The sequence below is a fragment of the Chlorocebus sabaeus genome, chromosome 6 (assembly GCF_047675955.1).
Source record: "Chlorocebus sabaeus isolate Y175 chromosome 6, mChlSab1.0.hap1, whole genome shotgun sequence".
Taxonomy (NCBI): Eukaryota; Metazoa; Chordata; class Mammalia; order Primates; family Cercopithecidae; genus Chlorocebus; species Chlorocebus sabaeus.
In genome coordinates, this window is record NC_132909.1 from 7,381,499 (window position 1) to 7,398,368 (window position 16,870).

A 16,870-nucleotide genomic window follows, 5' to 3' on the forward strand; every position below is an offset into this window, starting at 1 on the left:
GCTGCTGGCTGACTTGCTTCGGAAGCTTAATGGATGGGATTGGCCCAGGGAGGTGAGAGGGGAGGGGCAGGGAGGGGATGGGGTCAGGAGGGGAAGGACGGGCTGCCTGGGGGGTGTATGAACGTGTGTGTGCACGACCAGAGCTGAGGTTTCCTGGTGTGTGAACGTGTGTCTCTGTAGGTGTGCATGACACGCATCTGTGTGCATGTGTGGCCTGGATGTACCTGTACCTATGCCCGGGGCTGGAGGGTCTGCCCTGCTCTGTATATAGCGGTGCCTTTGTGGCTATGATTATGTGGGGCTGCCTCTGTGCTTCTCTCAATCTGTGGGCAAGCACTGCAGGGCATGTCAGTGAGTCTGCTCACACACATGGACAGGTGGGTCTCTGCACACATCTGTCCCTCTCTGTGCATGTCACTGTGCGTGTGCGCTCGCACATTAACGTGTGTGCATGCATGTGCGTCTGTCTGATTGATCTGAGTTTCAGGACCTGGGATGTTGGGGGAGGGAAGGGCAGAGGAGGGGAGGATTCCAGGGCTTGGGCCTCCAGAAGGACAGGGTTGTGGGGGAGGGAGGGTCGTAATTTGGTGTCTAAAATATGACACTCTCCTCCACTGCTCCCCCCAATCCAGGGAAGGGTCCCCTTGTGCGTAGCATCCTTCCATTAAATGTGTCCAAACCTACGTGTCTGTGTTCTGGCCAGTGGGGATGGGTCGGGGATGGGGGGGACAGAGAAATGGCAACATGGGGATAGAGGGCGGGGCTGGGGTGCCACCCTGCGCCCCGAGTGTCTGAGGCGCTTGACCATTGTGCGTGTTTGCCTGGCACGTCTCCGGCTCTGGGCACCGGGTGAGTATTGGGGTACACCCCCCACCCCGAGTTTCTATGTCAACCTCTGCTTCTTGTCTACCAGCGTCTCTCTGGGTCTCTCCTTGGCCTCCGTCCGTGGGGGTCACTTGCCCTACCAGCTGAATGGGGATGGTCCCCATCACCCTCAGCTTCCTTCCTCCTTCTACTCTGTCTTGTCAATGGGCTTCCTCCCCTACTCCTCCCTGCGTCTCGCTGGCTCCCACGTGCTCTCTGTGTGTGGTGCGTCGGAGCTTCCCCTCCTCCTGCCTCCCCCCTGTTCCCGGACCCTGTCTGCGCTGGCCTGGCCTGTGCCGTGTGGTGCGCCCTGCAGCCAGGGCCCAACCCCGGCCTCCCTCCCGGAGCTGGGCGGTCCTTCGTGTGTCTCCCCTCCTGGCGTGTGCCGCCCCCTCCTCGCGCTGGCTCGGGGTCCACGGCTCTCTCGGGGAGCTGTGGTGGTGTCTTCGCCCCTCCGCCTGGGCTTCTCTGGTGGGGGAGGGGTGTTGCTCATGGCCTTGGGGCCCAGTCTGAATGTCCTGGCCTTTCTTGCCGACCGTGTCGAGGTGCGTTGCGTGTTGGTCTGTAGTGGTGGGCTGCGTGTCCCCGCCTGGGGCCTCTCTCACCCGCGGTGTCCCTGCCGGGGAAGCGGGGCTCCGTCCGCGCGTCCGTGCACGCGGCTGCGAGGCATCTTGTGTGATGTTGTGCCTCCCTCTCCCCGCGCTCTCTCGCTCTGCACCTGCGCGGGAGGGCTCTGGAGGGGGGAGGGGGGTTAAGGGGGGGCTCAGACCGGAAGTGCCTCCCCCTTCTCCTCCCCCCTCCAAGCCTCGCCCCTCCCCCTTCTCCCGCCAAGGGGGCCCCCGCGTTCCCCTCCCGGCCCCCTCCCCCCTGCCCGGCCCCCTCCGCCGCCCGGCGCAGGACGCCAAGGGGTTAAGCCTCACGCCCGCCGCCCGCCTCCGGAGCTGTCCGCGGTGCTGAAGCCGGCGCCGTCCGCGGTCCTCGCGCTACCGCCGCGGCCCGACCCCGCGCCCCGCGCCCCCGCGCCCCCCCGGCATGTGAGCCCCCGGCCCTGCCCTCCCTCCCGCGGGGGGGGTGCGCGCCCCCTCCCCCTCCCCCCCTCCCGGCGCGGGTCAGCATGAGGCGGGGCCTGGGGGCCCGGACACGGGGGTTCGGCCGAGCGGGGACGGGGACGCGGCGGCGGCGGCGGCGGCGGGGGCGGCCGGCACCGGGACCCGGGCCGGGGCTGGGGCCGCGGCGGCGATGGCTTTGTCTGCGGTCGGCGGCGGGGGTCTCGGGGGCGGCCCCGGTGGGAGCTCCCTGCCGCAGCCGCCCCCCGCGCTGTCCTCCAGCTGGCCAGCCCTGGGGCCCCGGCGGCGCAGCGTCTGGTACATCTACAGGTAACGGAGCGCGCCGCCCCCTGCTTTGCCGCCCGGCCGGCAGGCCCCGGCCCGCGGTGGCGACCCTCCCTAGCCGCTAACCCCCAGCCCCAGGGCCTTTCCCCTTCCCCCAACCCGCCCCTTCCTCTCCCCTCCTCTTCCCTTAACCTTCTCTCAGTCCCAAATCCCTTTCAGCCCCCCGGTCTCAACCCTTCTCCTCTCCATCTCCCTCCCTGGACCCCTGTCCCCGACCCTCCCCCCTAATACGCACTCGTCAGCCCTGGGAATCTTTTCCTCCACCCCCTCACAGGCCCTTCCAGGCCCCCCTCTGCTCTTCCCCCAACACCTTTCTCCCAGCAGGCCCCCCAAACTGACCCCCCTCCAGGATTTGGAGCCCACTTGCCTTTCTGCCGCCCTTAGCGCCCCCACTCCCCGGAGCCCTCCCTGTGGGGAGCCACGGTGGCTTACCCGCATCCGCCTACATCCCAGGCCCCTGTCCCTCTGATCCCCACATCCCCACACCTCTTCACGTTGTTGGCAAGTCCCCCCATTCATACCCCTCTCTCCCATTCACAGTCATCCCCCCTCCATCACACACGCATCCCGCCCCCGGCTTCCCCTCCCCTCCTCTTTTTCCGCTGCGTGTCACTGTGCGACGGTTCGTGTGTCAGTGTGGCTGTGTCGATGTGCGTGTGTGTGACTGCCTGCAGCCGCGTGCGTGTGTGTGCGTGTGTGTGAGTGAGAGATGGAGAGATGGTGGGCTCCCAGCCCACCCCCCAACTGTGTCCATCTGTGTGTCCCTGTGTGACAGCGTCTGTCTCTGTATGACTTGGAGCGACAGCGAGGCTGTCTGGGACTGTGTGTGTGTGTGTGTGTGTGTGTGGTGTGTGGTGTGTGGTGTGTGCTGGAGTGGGTCTGTCCCAGGGACTGCGGCTGTGCTTCCCAACACCCACCCTCCTGGGCCTGGCCTGCCCCTCCCCCACAGGTCCCTACTTCAAGGGTCCATCCTGTGTCTCCGTCCCCATATGCTCCTTCCCCTTGCCCCCTTGCCTCCGGGGGTCTGTGCATGTCAGGGGCACTTGAGTCACTGGCTCTGCCCTCTGCCCATGTGGGGCACGTGTGCTGAGCCCCGTCTGAGCTGCATGGGGAGCCGCATCCGCTTGTGTGTGCCACTTCTGAGCATGGGGAGGGGGGCTGGCGTCCCTGTGTGGGGCCTCTGGGCAGGCCGTGGACACGGGTACATGGGGAAGGGCTTGAGTGCGGGTTTGGGGGTGCGCCGTGCACAGCAGCAGGCTCTGGGCTGGCGGACCCTGGGTGTGTGAGAGGGACGGTGGGGTGGGGAGGGGAGTGCTGGCCGCTGCAGTGCCCCTGTGTGTGGGATCCAGGGAACAAGAGCTGGCTGCTGAGCTCCGGAGGCCGCTCAGGGTTGCTGAGGGATGGCCTGGGGAAAAGCATTGTGTGAGCTCCTGCAGGGCAGGTAGTCAGCCAGAGGGAGCCTGAATGGGGTGCTGCGGGAGCAGCCAAGATGGGGGGTGATGGGGAGGGGCTAGAGGGGTCTGGGTAGAAGGTGCAGGGTTGAGAACGGAACAGGGGAGAGTGGAGATGCTGAAGTGGGGGAGGGGTGGAGGCTGGAGCACGGAGGGTTCGGAGCAGAGAAATGGAGTGGGGAGGGAATTCGGGGAATGTGGGGAGGTTTTGGGAGTGGGGATTTGGACAGTAGGGGGAGAATACCAAGAGGACGCAGGGAATGTAAATGAAACGCAGCTGCCAGTAAACGCAGGCGGGAGGACTGTGGTGAAGTGAGTTGAGGGGGCAGAAATAGGTTTAGGTTTCCACTGATGCAAAAGTGGGTACCTGGGAAGTATGAAAGGGACCAGAGGTGCTTTAGGGGAGCCAGTGAGATTACTCACGGAGGTGCCAGAGGGTGTGGGAAGGATGAGGCTAAAGGACGAGGGAGAGGTCGCAGGACAAGGGTGAGGAGGTTGCAGAGGTCTGAGGAGGATGCTTTGAGGGAAAGGGGGGTAGGGTGTGTCAGGGGACATGGGAAATGGGGGGATGGCTCCATGGGGTGTGAGGAGGGCTTGTGGGAGTCAGGGATGAGGAGGGTGGGTTAGGGCGATGTGGAACCTCAAGATGGCATGCAGGAGTAGAGAGTGAGGTGCAGAGAGGAGGGGTACACAGGAGTTGGGGAGAGGGAGTTTAGAGGTACATGGAGCTGTGGGAGCAAAAGAGCAGTTGGGAAGTCCAAGGAGACTGTGGTGGGATGAGGGCAACACCACCTGTGTCCTAGCTGGGGATTGGGTGAGGGAGTCATGGAGCAGAGAGGGGAATGGAGCATGTGTAGGATAGGGGTTGGTTGAGAAGCAGGAACAGGGTGGGTCTGGATGTTGTTGGACCCCCTCCCTGCCCTAGATCACCACTGGCATATATATAGGTTACCTCTGGTGAATTCAAATCTTGGCTTTGATATTTTTTTAACTGATGTCATCTTGAGCAAGTTATTGCTCTGTGCCTCAGTTTCCCCATCTATAAAATGGGAAGAATAACAGTCAACCCTTCCCTGGATTGTTGTGAAGACTAACTGAATACATAAATGGAAATATATAAATGCAAAGTGCTTGGAATCATGGCTGGCATTCAGCAATAATTGAATAAGTGTTCCTCGTCACGGTGTTACTGCCACACCCTGGGATAAACTCCAGGTGCTGCAGGGCCGAGCTCAGGGTGGATTCTGAGCAGACGGATATATGTGTTCAAGGTATTTCGGTGCTGTGGAGTGGAGGGTATTACCATTGCAGTTACCTGAGTATTCTCTTGGGTATTGTTGAAGAGTGATACTCACTGTGTGACCTTGGACAAGTTACTTAACCTTTCTGTGCCTCTGTTTCCTCACCTATAGAGTGAAATTAGGGCTGGGTGTGGTGACTCATGCCTGTAATCCCAACACTTTGGGAGACTGAGGTGGGAGGACTGTTTGAGTCTAGGAGTTCAAGACCAGTGTGGGAAAGATAGTGAGATCCCATCTCTACCAAAAAAAAAAAATTATTTTAATTGGCTGGGCACGGTGGTAAGCACCTGTAGTCTTAGGTACTTGGGAGGCTGAAGTTGGAGGATCCTTTGAGCTCAGGAGTTTGAGGCTGCAGTGAGCTATGATTGTGCCACTGCACTCCAGCCTGGGCAAGAGAGTGAGACTCTGTCTCAAAAAATATAAATAAATACATAGATAATGTGGAATTAGTACTTATCCCTACCCCAGAGGCTGGTTATGAAAAGACAATTTAATGATCTATCTGTGAAGGGCTTCAGATACTGCCCAGCCCATGGCAAGTACTCCTTCTTGGCATATTGACATGGGAGTTTTATTGACTATATTGGCTGACATTTGGGGAGGCTTATGTATGGGGTATGAGGCTGATGAGGGGGCAAGAGAGAGATTCCAGAAGGCAGGGAGAAAGATGGAGGAAGGGAGGGGTTTGTAGTATGAGTGAAAGAAAAGTGAAGTTACCTCCAGTGAGGAAGGGTGCTGCTGGCTGCTAGGGGAGCCTGGAGACCTGGAAGAGATACAAGAGGAGAAGTAGGAAGGTGAGAATGAGGACATTACAGAATGCATGGATAGAAACAGACAGCTCTGACCTCTGAGCCAATTTCCGTGTCCAGTTTCCTTGTCCACTCGCTGTTCCAGCCTTCTCGGCCCCTTTCCTCCCTTCCCCTCTCCCTTTTCCTCCCTTCATTCACCCCTTTGAGCCCCTTCCCTCCTTCTCTGTCAACACCTCTCCGTCCAGGGGAGGAAGACATGGCAGGTATGGTTGGATGAGTTTACTGGACTGTGGTGAACTTTGAGCAAGGACTATTGCTGGAGTATGTACATGTGAACATGTGTGGTGTTAGGTGCACTGAGGCACCACAAGGAGGGTGGCGGCAGGAAGGGAGGACTCGTGCACGTCCAGAACCCTGTCGCCACGGTGCAAATGTATGGATTTTTATAAGGGGAGCCATGGGGGTCCCGGGAGCATACAGGGGTGCTTGTGGGGGTGGTACCCAAATACAGTGGAGCACAGTAAGTATTATTGCCTTTTGCTGGGATGTATGTGTTCAGAGGGCGTGTTTTGGGAATACACTGAGATCCGAGTGAGGGGGAGTTATTATTGGAACATACTGGGATGTGTGGGGGTTGCCGAAACATACTGGAGTATTCGAGGAGGGCTGTTTCGCTGAATTTGTGGGGGCAGGTAATTGGGAGCATGCTTGGCTATGATTGGAGTGTATTAGGGCCACATGGATGTTACTGGGATCTGGGTATTATTGGAATACACCGGAACTGTGAGGGTGGGAGGTGGGACGGGCTTTAGACAGTGCTGAAGGAAGCAGGGCACAGCAGAGCGCACGTTCCAGTGACTCCTGGGTGTTCTTGGGTATTCTGAAGGCAGTGGGGTTGCAGCCAGGGTGTCTGAGTATTCCTACTGTAGACTGGGGGTGTCAGATCCCCTGGGAATGGAATGGATGTGTATTCCTGAGGTGTACAGTGGTCATATCAGGGCTTTGGGGCTGTTTGAGTGAGCGTTGAGATCCATGAACTGTATCTGAGTTTCATTGACATTTCCTGGGTACATTTGGTGGCTTTACTGGAAACTACCACCCATATTCATGGGTGCTTTGCATTTTACTATAATAGAATATGCTGACTGCATGCAGGAGCTCCATTTGAGATGCACCAGGGAATACAGAAGATAGTGCTGTCCACAGCGAGCTTTGCAGCAGTGGAAATGTTTTATATCTGTACTGTCCAGTGTGGTGGCCACCAGCCACGTGCGGCTTCTGCACACTTGGAAATATGGCCACTGTGACTGAGGAATTGAATTTTTCCATTTGATTTTGATTAGCTTTCATAAAAACAGCCACGTGAACCTAGTGGTCACCATAGTGGGCAGTGCAGAATTAGCAATTTTACCCTGTGTGGGGTCCTTGGGAGGTGACATATATATAAAGGAATTTTGAGGGGTATCATCAAAATACATGAATCCTCTTGACTTAACACCCTGACCTAAGGACATCAAGCAGATCGTATTGAGCACCTACTGTGTGCCAGGCACTGTGCAAAATACTAAATGTGTATTACCCCCACTGGACTCCCACTGCAACCCCATCAGGTAGGGTCTGTGATCGCCCTCCATTATAGATGGGGGAACTGAGGCACAAAAGGTTAAAGTTGTGGGCTCAAGGTCATAGGCAGGAAGTGACTAGCAGGGAGCCAAGTTGGGCTGTCTGGTAATCTGGAGGCTTTTCTCCCCATCCTCCCCACCGTGCCTGGCGCTGAATGGATGGGTGGATGGATGCATGGACGGATGAATGAGGAGAGAGGGAGTGGGAGAGAGAGCATGCCGGCTCCAAGGGGGAAGCCCGTCAGGGCCGCCGCTAGCATACGCACACAGAGTGGGTGACAGAGATCCTAGGAGGTGCAATTAATGGCCCTGGAGCAGGGGTTCAGGTCTCTGGGTTGCCAAGTGGGGGACAGGCTCTGTGTCTCATGATCTCTTCTCTACTCCCCACCACTGCCCCCCCATTTCTCCTGCCTCCCTGCCAGCGATTACATCATTAAGGAGAAGACAGTCGTGCTGCAGAAGAAGGACAGTGAGGGGTTTGGGTTCGTGCTCCGGGGGGCCAAGGGTGAGTGCCAGCCGGGGAGGGAATGGGAGAAGGGCTCTGTGACCCCAGAAGCAGGGCTGGAAAGGGGGGCTGGAAAGGGAAAGGGACCCCAGCCCGCCCACCACCCCACCCCGGGGTGCTGGTCCCTCAGCTGCGGTGAGGTCTCCGTGACTTGGGTCTGAGCCCCATCCCCTGCTCGGCCTCTCCACCCCCTCCCCTCCGACCCCGCCGGCTCCTCCCTGTCTGCAGCGCAGACCCCCATCGAGGAGTTCACCCCCACCCCGGCCTTCCCGGCGCTGCAGTATCTGGAGTCAGTGGACGAGGGTGGCGTGGCATGGCGAGCTGGACTGCGAATGGGAGACTTCCTCATCGAGGTCAGTCCAGGCCCCCTCTCTTCCCTGGGACCCTGTGACAAGTTCCCAGACCCCCTCATGATCCACACCAGGATCTGGCTGCCCAGTTTTATTCTCCTTTAGCACCAGGATTCCCAGCCCCCTGGCACCCTCCAGCCAGCCTCTACTTTCCCCAGCGATTCCATCCAAAGGCCTCTGAGGCATCTCAAAAGAGTGACACAGAGCTGTCCCCAACACATACACAATACCGGGGGATGGCCAGGCACAGTGGCTCACGCCTGTAATCCCAGTGCTTTGGGAGGCTGAAGCAGGTGGATTGCCTGAACTCAGGGGTTTGAGACCTGCCTGGGCAACATAGCAAGACCCTGGCTCTTAAAAAAAAAAAATTAGCTGGTGCTGTGTGCCTGAGGCCTCAGCTACTCGGGAGGCTGAGGTGGGAGGATTGCTTGAACCTAGGAAGTCGAGGCTGCAGTGAGCCATGATTGTGACACTGCACCCCGACCTGGGTGACACAGAGAGACCCTATCTTTTAAAAATAAATAAATAAATAAATAAATACATATATACATACATACTGGAGACAAGGAGGGAGGGGGAAGTGAATAGGGTAGGCTGAGCCTCTTCCCCAACCCTGGGGCCAGGGAGGGTGGGAAAGCGGGCTTGCCCAGGGAGGCGGTAGTATGAAGGGTCGGAGGGAGGGGAACGTGGCCCAGAGGCCCATGGACAGGGCAACGCAGGAGCCATCCTTGTTGGGGTCTCTGAAGCTGCAAGCACTCCTCCCCTCATCTACTCTGTGTAATCTGGGGATGTCTGTGCCACAGGTGAATGGGCAGAATGTGGTGAAGGTCGGCCACCGACAGGTGGTGAACATGATCCGCCAAGGGGGCAACACGCTGATGGTGAAGGTGGTGATGGTCACCAGGCACCCGGACATGGATGAGGCAGTGCACAAGAAAGGTGCTCCTGCGGCCACTCTCAAAGCCACCCCACTGCCACCAGGCTCAGCCCCGCAGGAGCCCCAGGGCTGGTTGCTGCTGCCCAAGGCCTTCCCTTCCCTAGCATTACTTCTCTATGACCCTTGTGGGGAGAAACTGAGGCAGGGAGGGCTCAGCACGCTGGCATCGGCTATTCTCTGAGCCGTGGGAGCCCTGTGGTGGTAGAGGGTGGTGGGGGCGTCTCCCCCATGATACTGATGCCTCCCCTCATCACCTTTCCAGCACCCCAGCAGGCCAAGCGGCTGCCGCCCCCAACCATCTCCCTGCGTTCCAAATCTATGACCTCAGAGCTGGAGGAGATGGGTGAGCCTGCGGGGCTGCTGAGGCCAGGGGGCCGGGGGGGAGAGGGGAAGGAGGGCTGGACCATCCCTCGAGTTCGTTAGTGTTGTTAGTGACCAGGGGTCCTTGTCCTCATCCTGTCCCCAGTCCATGGGTCGGACTCTGGCCTGTGTGTGTGTCTTTGGGAAGGGGTGTCTGAGAGGTGACTCTCCTCTGTGCTCTTGTATCTGTTTCTCTGTTGGGGTCTCTCTCAGGGTCTGTATGTGCCCTCTCTGCGGGTCTCTCTCTCTCCTTCCTTCTGTCCCACCTCACCCCCAAGCCCCATTCAACGTCTCTCCCTCCACCAGCTCCCCCGAACCCCCAATAACAGAGAAAAGCGAGCCCCTCCCTCCAGACGAGGCCGAGTGGACCTGGGGGTCCCATTTCCCCTGACAGGGGGCTGGTCGGACAGCTGACCGCCCCCCGCCCCGGGGCCCCGAGGGAGGTGGGCTTCCAGAGAGGGGGCCCCTCTCCTTCCCTTGACGTCCTAACTCTTGGCTCCTCTACTGCCTCTCCCCCGGGCTAGTCTCCCCCTGGAAGAAGAAGAGTGGTGAGTGGGCACAGGACTGGCGGGAGGGCCCCCGTCTCCCGACCCCGCCGGCGGACTCGCCCCTCCCCGACCCCGGCCCCTCACTGCCCCTCTCGCGCATGCGCGCGCCCGCTGGCCACGCCCACCGGCCCGCACCTGCTGGCCACGCCCGCAGGCCGAGCCCGCTCCACCCCGCCCCCGGGGGCTCCCTGGGCTTCATCCGTGTTCTTTGCCCACAGAGTACGAGCAGCAGCCGGCGCCGGTGCCCAGCATGGAGAAAAAGCGGACCGTGTATCAGATGGCTCTCAGTAAGACGGCCCAGCCCTGCTCCTCGGGCTGCCGGGCCCCAGCCCCGGCATCCGCTGCATCCCCGTCCCACCATGAGCCCCATGGCGCCCCTCACCTTCCTGACCCAGAGAGGCCGCGATCCCACCTCCCCTCCCTCCGCCCGCCCTCTCCCGACGGCTGCCCCGTTCCCTGCCCGCACCGCTTCCCACCCTGGGTGCTGCCCACCGGGCTTGGTGATTGTGTCTCCAAGCGGGACTGGCCGTCCACCTGGACCCAGGCAGGGCTGCCCTTTCCTGGTTGATCCAGGTGCTGGATGAGCTGTGGGCGGCAGCTCTGGTCTCTGCGGCCCGGGTCAAAGCAAACTTCATTTCATTGTCTTCCCATCTGTTCATCTCCCCCTAGACAAACTGGACGAAATCCTGGCCGCAGCTCAACAGACCATCAGTGCAAGCGAGAGCCCTGGGCCCGGTGGCCTCGCGTCCCTGGGCAAACACCGACCCAAAGGCTTCTTTGCCACTGAGGTAGGCGGCCTGGCGTGGGGAAGAACTGGCAGGGGGAAGGCGGTTCACACACCAACCTGGAGCCTTTCTGTTTCCAAAACTCTCCTGACGCCCCTGTGCTTTAGGCTGGTCCTGGAGGGGCGACATGCATCCTAGGGTTTCCTCCTTTCTCCCAACTTTGGGGACCTCCTTTCCTCCTTATCCCCTTTCCCTCAAATCCCATCTCTGTCCTTTTCTCTCTCCACTTTCCACCCCTGCTGTTATACTTGCGCTCTTGCCCCGCCTCTTTCTGTCCCTCTGCGTCCCATCTTAAGGGTCTCTGGAAGGTAAAATGATGTCATGGATGGAGATTCCCCGACATAATAATAGATACCCAACACGTAGTACTTATTAAAATATGAATGGTCACGTCTGTCCCCACTCTGTCTGCCTCTCCCCACAACCGGAGGCCAATCTGTGGGGAGTGTTGATAATTTGGGGGACACTGCATTTTATTTTATTTTTTTATTTATTTTGAGACTGAGTCTCACTCTGCTGCCCAGGCTGGAGTGCAGTGGGGCAAGGTCGTCTCACTGCAACCTCTGCCCCTGGGGTTCAAGTGATTTTCCTGCCTCAGCCTCCTGAGTAGCTGGGATTACAGGTGTGCGCCACCTTGCCTGGCTAATTTTTGTATTTTTAATAGAGATAGGGTTTTGCCATGATGGCCAGGCTGGTCTCGAACTCCTGGCCTCAAGTAATCCGCCCACCTCAGCCCCCCAAAGTGCTGGGATTACAGACATGAGCCACCTTGCCTGGCCAGACACCAAATTTTATATGGATTATCTCATTCATTCCTTAGATTCATCCGGGGAGATGCACGAGGTTGTTAGCCCATTTACAGATGGGGAAACTGAGGCTCAAGGAAGGAAGAGGGATTTTAACCCAGGGGCAGCCCTCTGAACCCATGGTCCTGCCATAGCTCTGGCTATCCTGGTGGGGTCCTGCTGGTCCCTTCCTGGATGTTGCCCCTACTCCACTGGACTGTGTGCCTTCCCTCCAACACATCCCCCACTAGGCCTACCAGTGCCACCCCTTACCCTCCAACTGTCTCCTCCAGAGGCCACGCTCTGCCTTACTCCTCCCTTCCCACGTCCTTCTTCTCTGCCCAGTCCCCATCCTCTGGCCACATCCACCACCTAGTGGTCAGGAGTCCATTTACTCTAAAACTGGGTTCTGTGGCTTTTAGGGGGTCATGGATCTCTTTGGCAGGCTGCCCTAGTCCTCAGAATAATGCTTATAAATGCATAACATAAAATAAGTTAACAAAAGACGCCAGTCACACTAAAATATAGTTCTCAAAATATTTTTCAAAAGCAAAATTTGTGATATCATAATATCATCTTTTTTTGTCAACATGTTAGACACTGGCGGTGGATCTTAACAACTCTAATTTCAAAATCACGAGGAGCATAAACACTATTTTGAGAAATCTGCACCACTGTGATGGGATATGGAAATATCTGTGATTCCTACTGGGGATACAGGCATGGGTCTTGCTGAAACTAGCATGGTTTGCTGCTTACATATTTAATTGAGGAAAGGTTGAGTTTTTGTTGGAGGATGACGAAAATGAAAACATAGGATTTCTTTTCCTATACAAGTGCACAGGCCCCTGAAGTCTATCCACAGTCCCTCGTGCTCTGGAGGGTCTCGTACTTTTATAAAAATCAAGAGTAGGAGGCTGGATGTAGTGGCTCACGCCTGTAATCCCAGCACTTTGGGAGGCTGAAGCGGGTTGATCACCTGAGGTAAGGAGTTTGAGACTAGCCTGGCCAACATGGAGAAACCCCATCTCTACTAAAAATACAAAAATTAGCCAGATGTGGTGGCATGTGCCTATAATCCCAGCTACTCGGGAGGCTGAGGCGAGAGAATCGCTTGAACCTAGGAGGCGGAGGTTGCAGTAAGCCGAGATCACGCCATTGCACTCCAGCCTGGGTGACAAAAGCAAAACTCTGTCTCAAAAAAAAAAAAAGGAAAAAAGAAAAAAAAAAACTTCTTCCTTATATGGAGTCCAAATCTACCTCCCCTGGGCTCTTATTTTTTTGGCACTGTTTTCTCCTTCTGTGATCATCTATCTTCACTTGCACTGCAGCAAACTTCTCATAACTCCTCAGCAAACTTCTTCACAACCAGCTTTAAGAAGGAAAGGGCAATAGAGAAACAGAAAGAGAGAACATGCACGTTCCCATTTTACAGAAGATGAAATGGTTTTAGAGATTTGCATTCACTTGCCGGAGACCTCCCATCGAGTGTGTATCTAATCAGACAGAACCAAAGTCCAAATTTGCCTACTTGCTGAAATTTGTTAGAACCCCAGGATCAATATGCGAAGGGTTTTTGTGGTTATTCTTGGACAGGCGCAAAGCAGAGAAAATCTTGAGTACATGCGGGCTCCCAGACGAGGCTGAACGAGGGTGCCTTCTCATTTCAGCTCTTATACTGTGAACAAGTGTCTTTTCTCGGTCTATTTAGTGCCACGTGCTTTGCATCTTTGGGCCTTTTAGTGGTGATATCAGTGTTTCAAAGGTCCCCCAAGCATGGTGCTGAAGAGCTGTCTAGTGTTCCTAAGTGCGAGAAGGCCGTGATGTGCCTTATGGAGAAAATACGTATGTTAGAGAAGCTTCATTCAGGCATGAGTTAGAGCACTGTTAGCCAGGAGTTGGATGTGAATGAATCAACAATGTATATTAAATAAGGCATCCTTCAACAGAAGCATGCATAAAACAAGATTATGTATTGATTGGTTGAGGGAAATGTGTGGCAGCCTCCTATTAACATAACTACCGCAAATAGCCACAATTGCCTGTATTTGGGGCTGCGTACTTCTTTGTTGTGGAAGCCTGTCCTGTGCATTGTAGGATTTTAGCAGCATCCCTGGCCTCTACTGTCTGGATGCCAGCAGCAAAGACTCCCCAATGTCCTCTGGGGAGCAAAACCACCACTAATTGAGAACCACTGCCCTATATCATTCTAAGGTTAAAAGATTTTCAGGGCCGGGCACAGAGGCTCACACCTATAATCCCAGCACTTTGGAAGGCTGAGGCTGGCTGATCCCTGGAGCTCGGTAGTTCCAGACCAGCATGGGCAACATGGCAGAAAACCCATCTCTACTAAACATACAAAAATTAGTTGGGCAGATGTGGTGGCACACACCTATAGTCCTAGCTACTCCGGGGGCTGAAGAGGGAGGATCACCTGAGCCTCCGGGGTTGAGACTGCAGTAAGCCATGATTGTGCCACTGCACTCCTGCCTGGGCAACAGAGAGAGACCACCCTGTCTCTTAAAAACAAACAAAAAAGATTAAAAGATTTTCAGCCCCAGGATTATCCCAAGTGGACTTAGATTCAGGATGCTACCATCCATATTCACTCATTAAATTATTCAATATTTATTGGAAGCCTGGGAGGTACTCCCGCTAATCCCATTACTTCATGCCTCCCCCCAGTCTGTATTTTACACTCTCCTCCTTCTGAATTTCCCTCTCTGGGTCTCTAAACACACCCCAGGTGTTTCCGTTAGTTCCTGATCCCCCAGAAACTCTATAAACAGACAAATGGGGATTCAAATTCTAACTTCCTTTAACTTAATTTGCCACCTTGGACCACATTACTTAATTTCTCTGCATCTCAGTTTTCTGTTCTGTAAAATGGGGCTAAAGCCAGCCCTGCCCAGTTCTTATGAGGATTCCATGAGATTAACTGTAACACAGCAAACTCCCAACAGATGGCGAACCCCTCAGGATAGAAAATAGGCCAGGCTGGGCTGGGCGCGGTGGTTCACACCTACAATCCCAGCACTTTGGGAGGCCAAGGCAGGCAGATCACAAGGTCAAGAGATTGAGACCATCCTGGCAAACACGGTGAAACCCCGTCTGTACTAAAAATACAAAAAAAAAAAAAAAATTAGTTGGGCGTGGTGGTGGGCGCCTGTAGTCCCAGCTACTCAGGAGGCTGAGGCAGGAGAATGGCGCAAACCTGGGAGGCAGAGCTTGTAGTGAGCCAAGATCGTGCCACTGCACTCCAGCCTGGGTGACAGAGCGAGACTCCGTCTCAAAAAAAAAAAAAAAAAAAAAAAAAAAAAAAGAAAGAAAATAGGCCAGGTACAGTGGCTCTCACCTGTAATCCCAACACTTTGGGAGGCCAAGGCAGGAAGATCACTTGAAGCCAGGAGTTCGAGACCAGCCTGGGCAACATAGTGAGACCCTGTCTCTGCAAAATATTTAAAAATTAGCCAGTCTTGGTATGTGCTGAGGTGGGAGGATCACTTGAGCAAGGGAGGTCAAGGCTGCAGTGAGCCATGATTGCGCCACTGCGCTCCAGCCTGGGCAACAGACTGAGACCCTGTCTCAACAAATACATACATTACGGCCGGGCGCGGTGGCTCAAGCCTGTAATCCCAGCACTTTGGGAGGCCGAGGCGGGCGGATCACGAGGTCAGAAGATCGAGACCATCCTGGCTAACACGGTGAAACCCCGTCTCTACTAAAACTACAAAAAAACTAGCCGGGCGAGGTGGCGGGCGCCTGTAGTCCCAGCTACTCAGGAGGCTGAGGCAGGAGAATGGCATGAACCCGGGAGGCGGAGCTTGCAGTGAGCTGAGATCCGGCCACTGCACTCCAGCCTGGGCGACAGAGCGAGACTCCGTCTCAAAAAAAAAAAAAAAAAAAAAAAAACAAATACATACATTAATTAATTGAAATAAAGTAAACTAGAAAGTCCACTATGACTCACCAGTGATCTCTGTGTATGCCTCCAGAGACCCTGCAACATCAGAGACCCCACAATAGCATATCAGACTGAGTGTAAATCTCTGATAAACTAATTAGAGCAAGTCCTGTTTTCATTAATTCAACAAATGCACAGAGCTCCTGTGAAGTGCCAGGCAGTCACAGTGCTAGGTCTGCCCTGCATGAACCCAGGTACAGGACAGTCAAGAGCCTAACCCTCAGGGAGCTCACTCTCTGAGCTCCAAAGACCCCCCACCCCCAGAGGAGCCCAGATACCAGCCAGTAATAAAACCAGCTGCCACCTGCCCCCACCTCCTAGAAATGAAACTCACAGGCACTCCCCTGAGTTCTGCACGACCTCCTTTCCCTCTGTGTCCAGAGGACCCATAGTCATTTGTCCTGTGCATCCCCCTTGCCTTTTCTTCTCTCACCTCTTGGATCTGTCCCTGGGCCTTCCCCAGGCCCCCGTCTCATGCTGGAGGCTCTTTCTGCCACCTTCTCTGCTCCTTCCCACCTGCCATTTTTATCTTTCCTGCTCTCTGAGTCAATGCAGATGCCCCTTCATGAGGTTTCTGCATCTTGGTGGCCTCTCTTGATGTCTGGTCTTGTTCTCGGTGTCCCCATTTCCCATTCATTTCAGCTCCTCTCCCCTCTTCACTCTGCATCTTCCCTCTGGTTTAGATGCAGTGGTGGGGGGCGGGGGTGCAGTATCCTCCCCAGGCTTCTTGGGTCAGGTGTGCACAAAAGTGAGCAAGAGCAAAGCATTGCATAAGATGCCATTATCAGCCAGGCACGGTGGCTCACGCCTGTAATCCCCGCACTTTGGGAGGCCAAGACAAGTGGATCACCTGAGGTCAGGAATTTGAGACCAGCCTGGCCAACATGGTGAAACCTCATCGCTACTAAACCTACAGAAATTAGCTGGGTGTGATGGCACACGCCTGTAATTCCAGCTACTCGGGAGGATGAGACAGAGGAATCGCTTGAACCTGGGAGGCAGAGGTTGCAGTGAGCCGAGATTGTGCCACTGCTCTCCAGCCTGGGTGACAGGGTGAGATTCCCTCCCGAAAAAAAAAAAAAAAAGATACCACTGTCTAAGGACTTGGAAACTGGGAGATTTCCACCCTCTCCAAAGATGCACTTCTGCATACAACCTAGAGGAGGTGGGGAGAGTGGGGGCACAGAGCCCGGCAGATCCACCCTAGGTCAGGGCACCTCTTGGGCTGTCTCCTCCTAGGGCTCTGCTGTCCCTCTGC

The 16,870-nt window shown here is 55.8% G+C and overlaps 1 protein-coding gene across 6 annotated transcripts in view; it reads left to right on the forward strand.

The window, feature by feature from the left end:
- SHANK1 (SH3 and multiple ankyrin repeat domains 1) overlaps positions 1 to 16,870 on the forward strand; it is a 60,052-nt gene that overhangs the window by 21,684 nt on the left and 21,498 nt on the right. For 4 of the 6 annotated variants that reach the window (XR_005238366.2, XM_007997682.3, XM_037991991.2 and 1 more), the window contains 8 exons: positions 26 to 52; positions 7,801 to 7,883; positions 8,112 to 8,236; positions 9,037 to 9,172; positions 9,433 to 9,513; positions 10,055 to 10,078; positions 10,297 to 10,365; positions 10,748 to 10,866. Coding sequence is in view for 5 of the 6 variants with exons in the window: in XM_007997682.3 (XP_007995873.2) it covers positions 26 to 52; positions 7,801 to 7,883; positions 8,112 to 8,236; positions 9,037 to 9,172; positions 9,433 to 9,513; positions 10,055 to 10,078; positions 10,297 to 10,365; positions 10,748 to 10,866 (664 nt within the window). In the remaining variant the exon portion in view is untranslated. The remainder of the gene's footprint in view (positions 1 to 25; positions 53 to 7,800; positions 7,884 to 8,111; positions 8,237 to 9,036; positions 9,173 to 9,432; positions 9,514 to 10,054; positions 10,079 to 10,296; positions 10,366 to 10,747; positions 10,867 to 16,870) is intronic. The other 2 variants (XM_007997683.3, XM_007997684.3) reach the window with 2 other exon arrangements.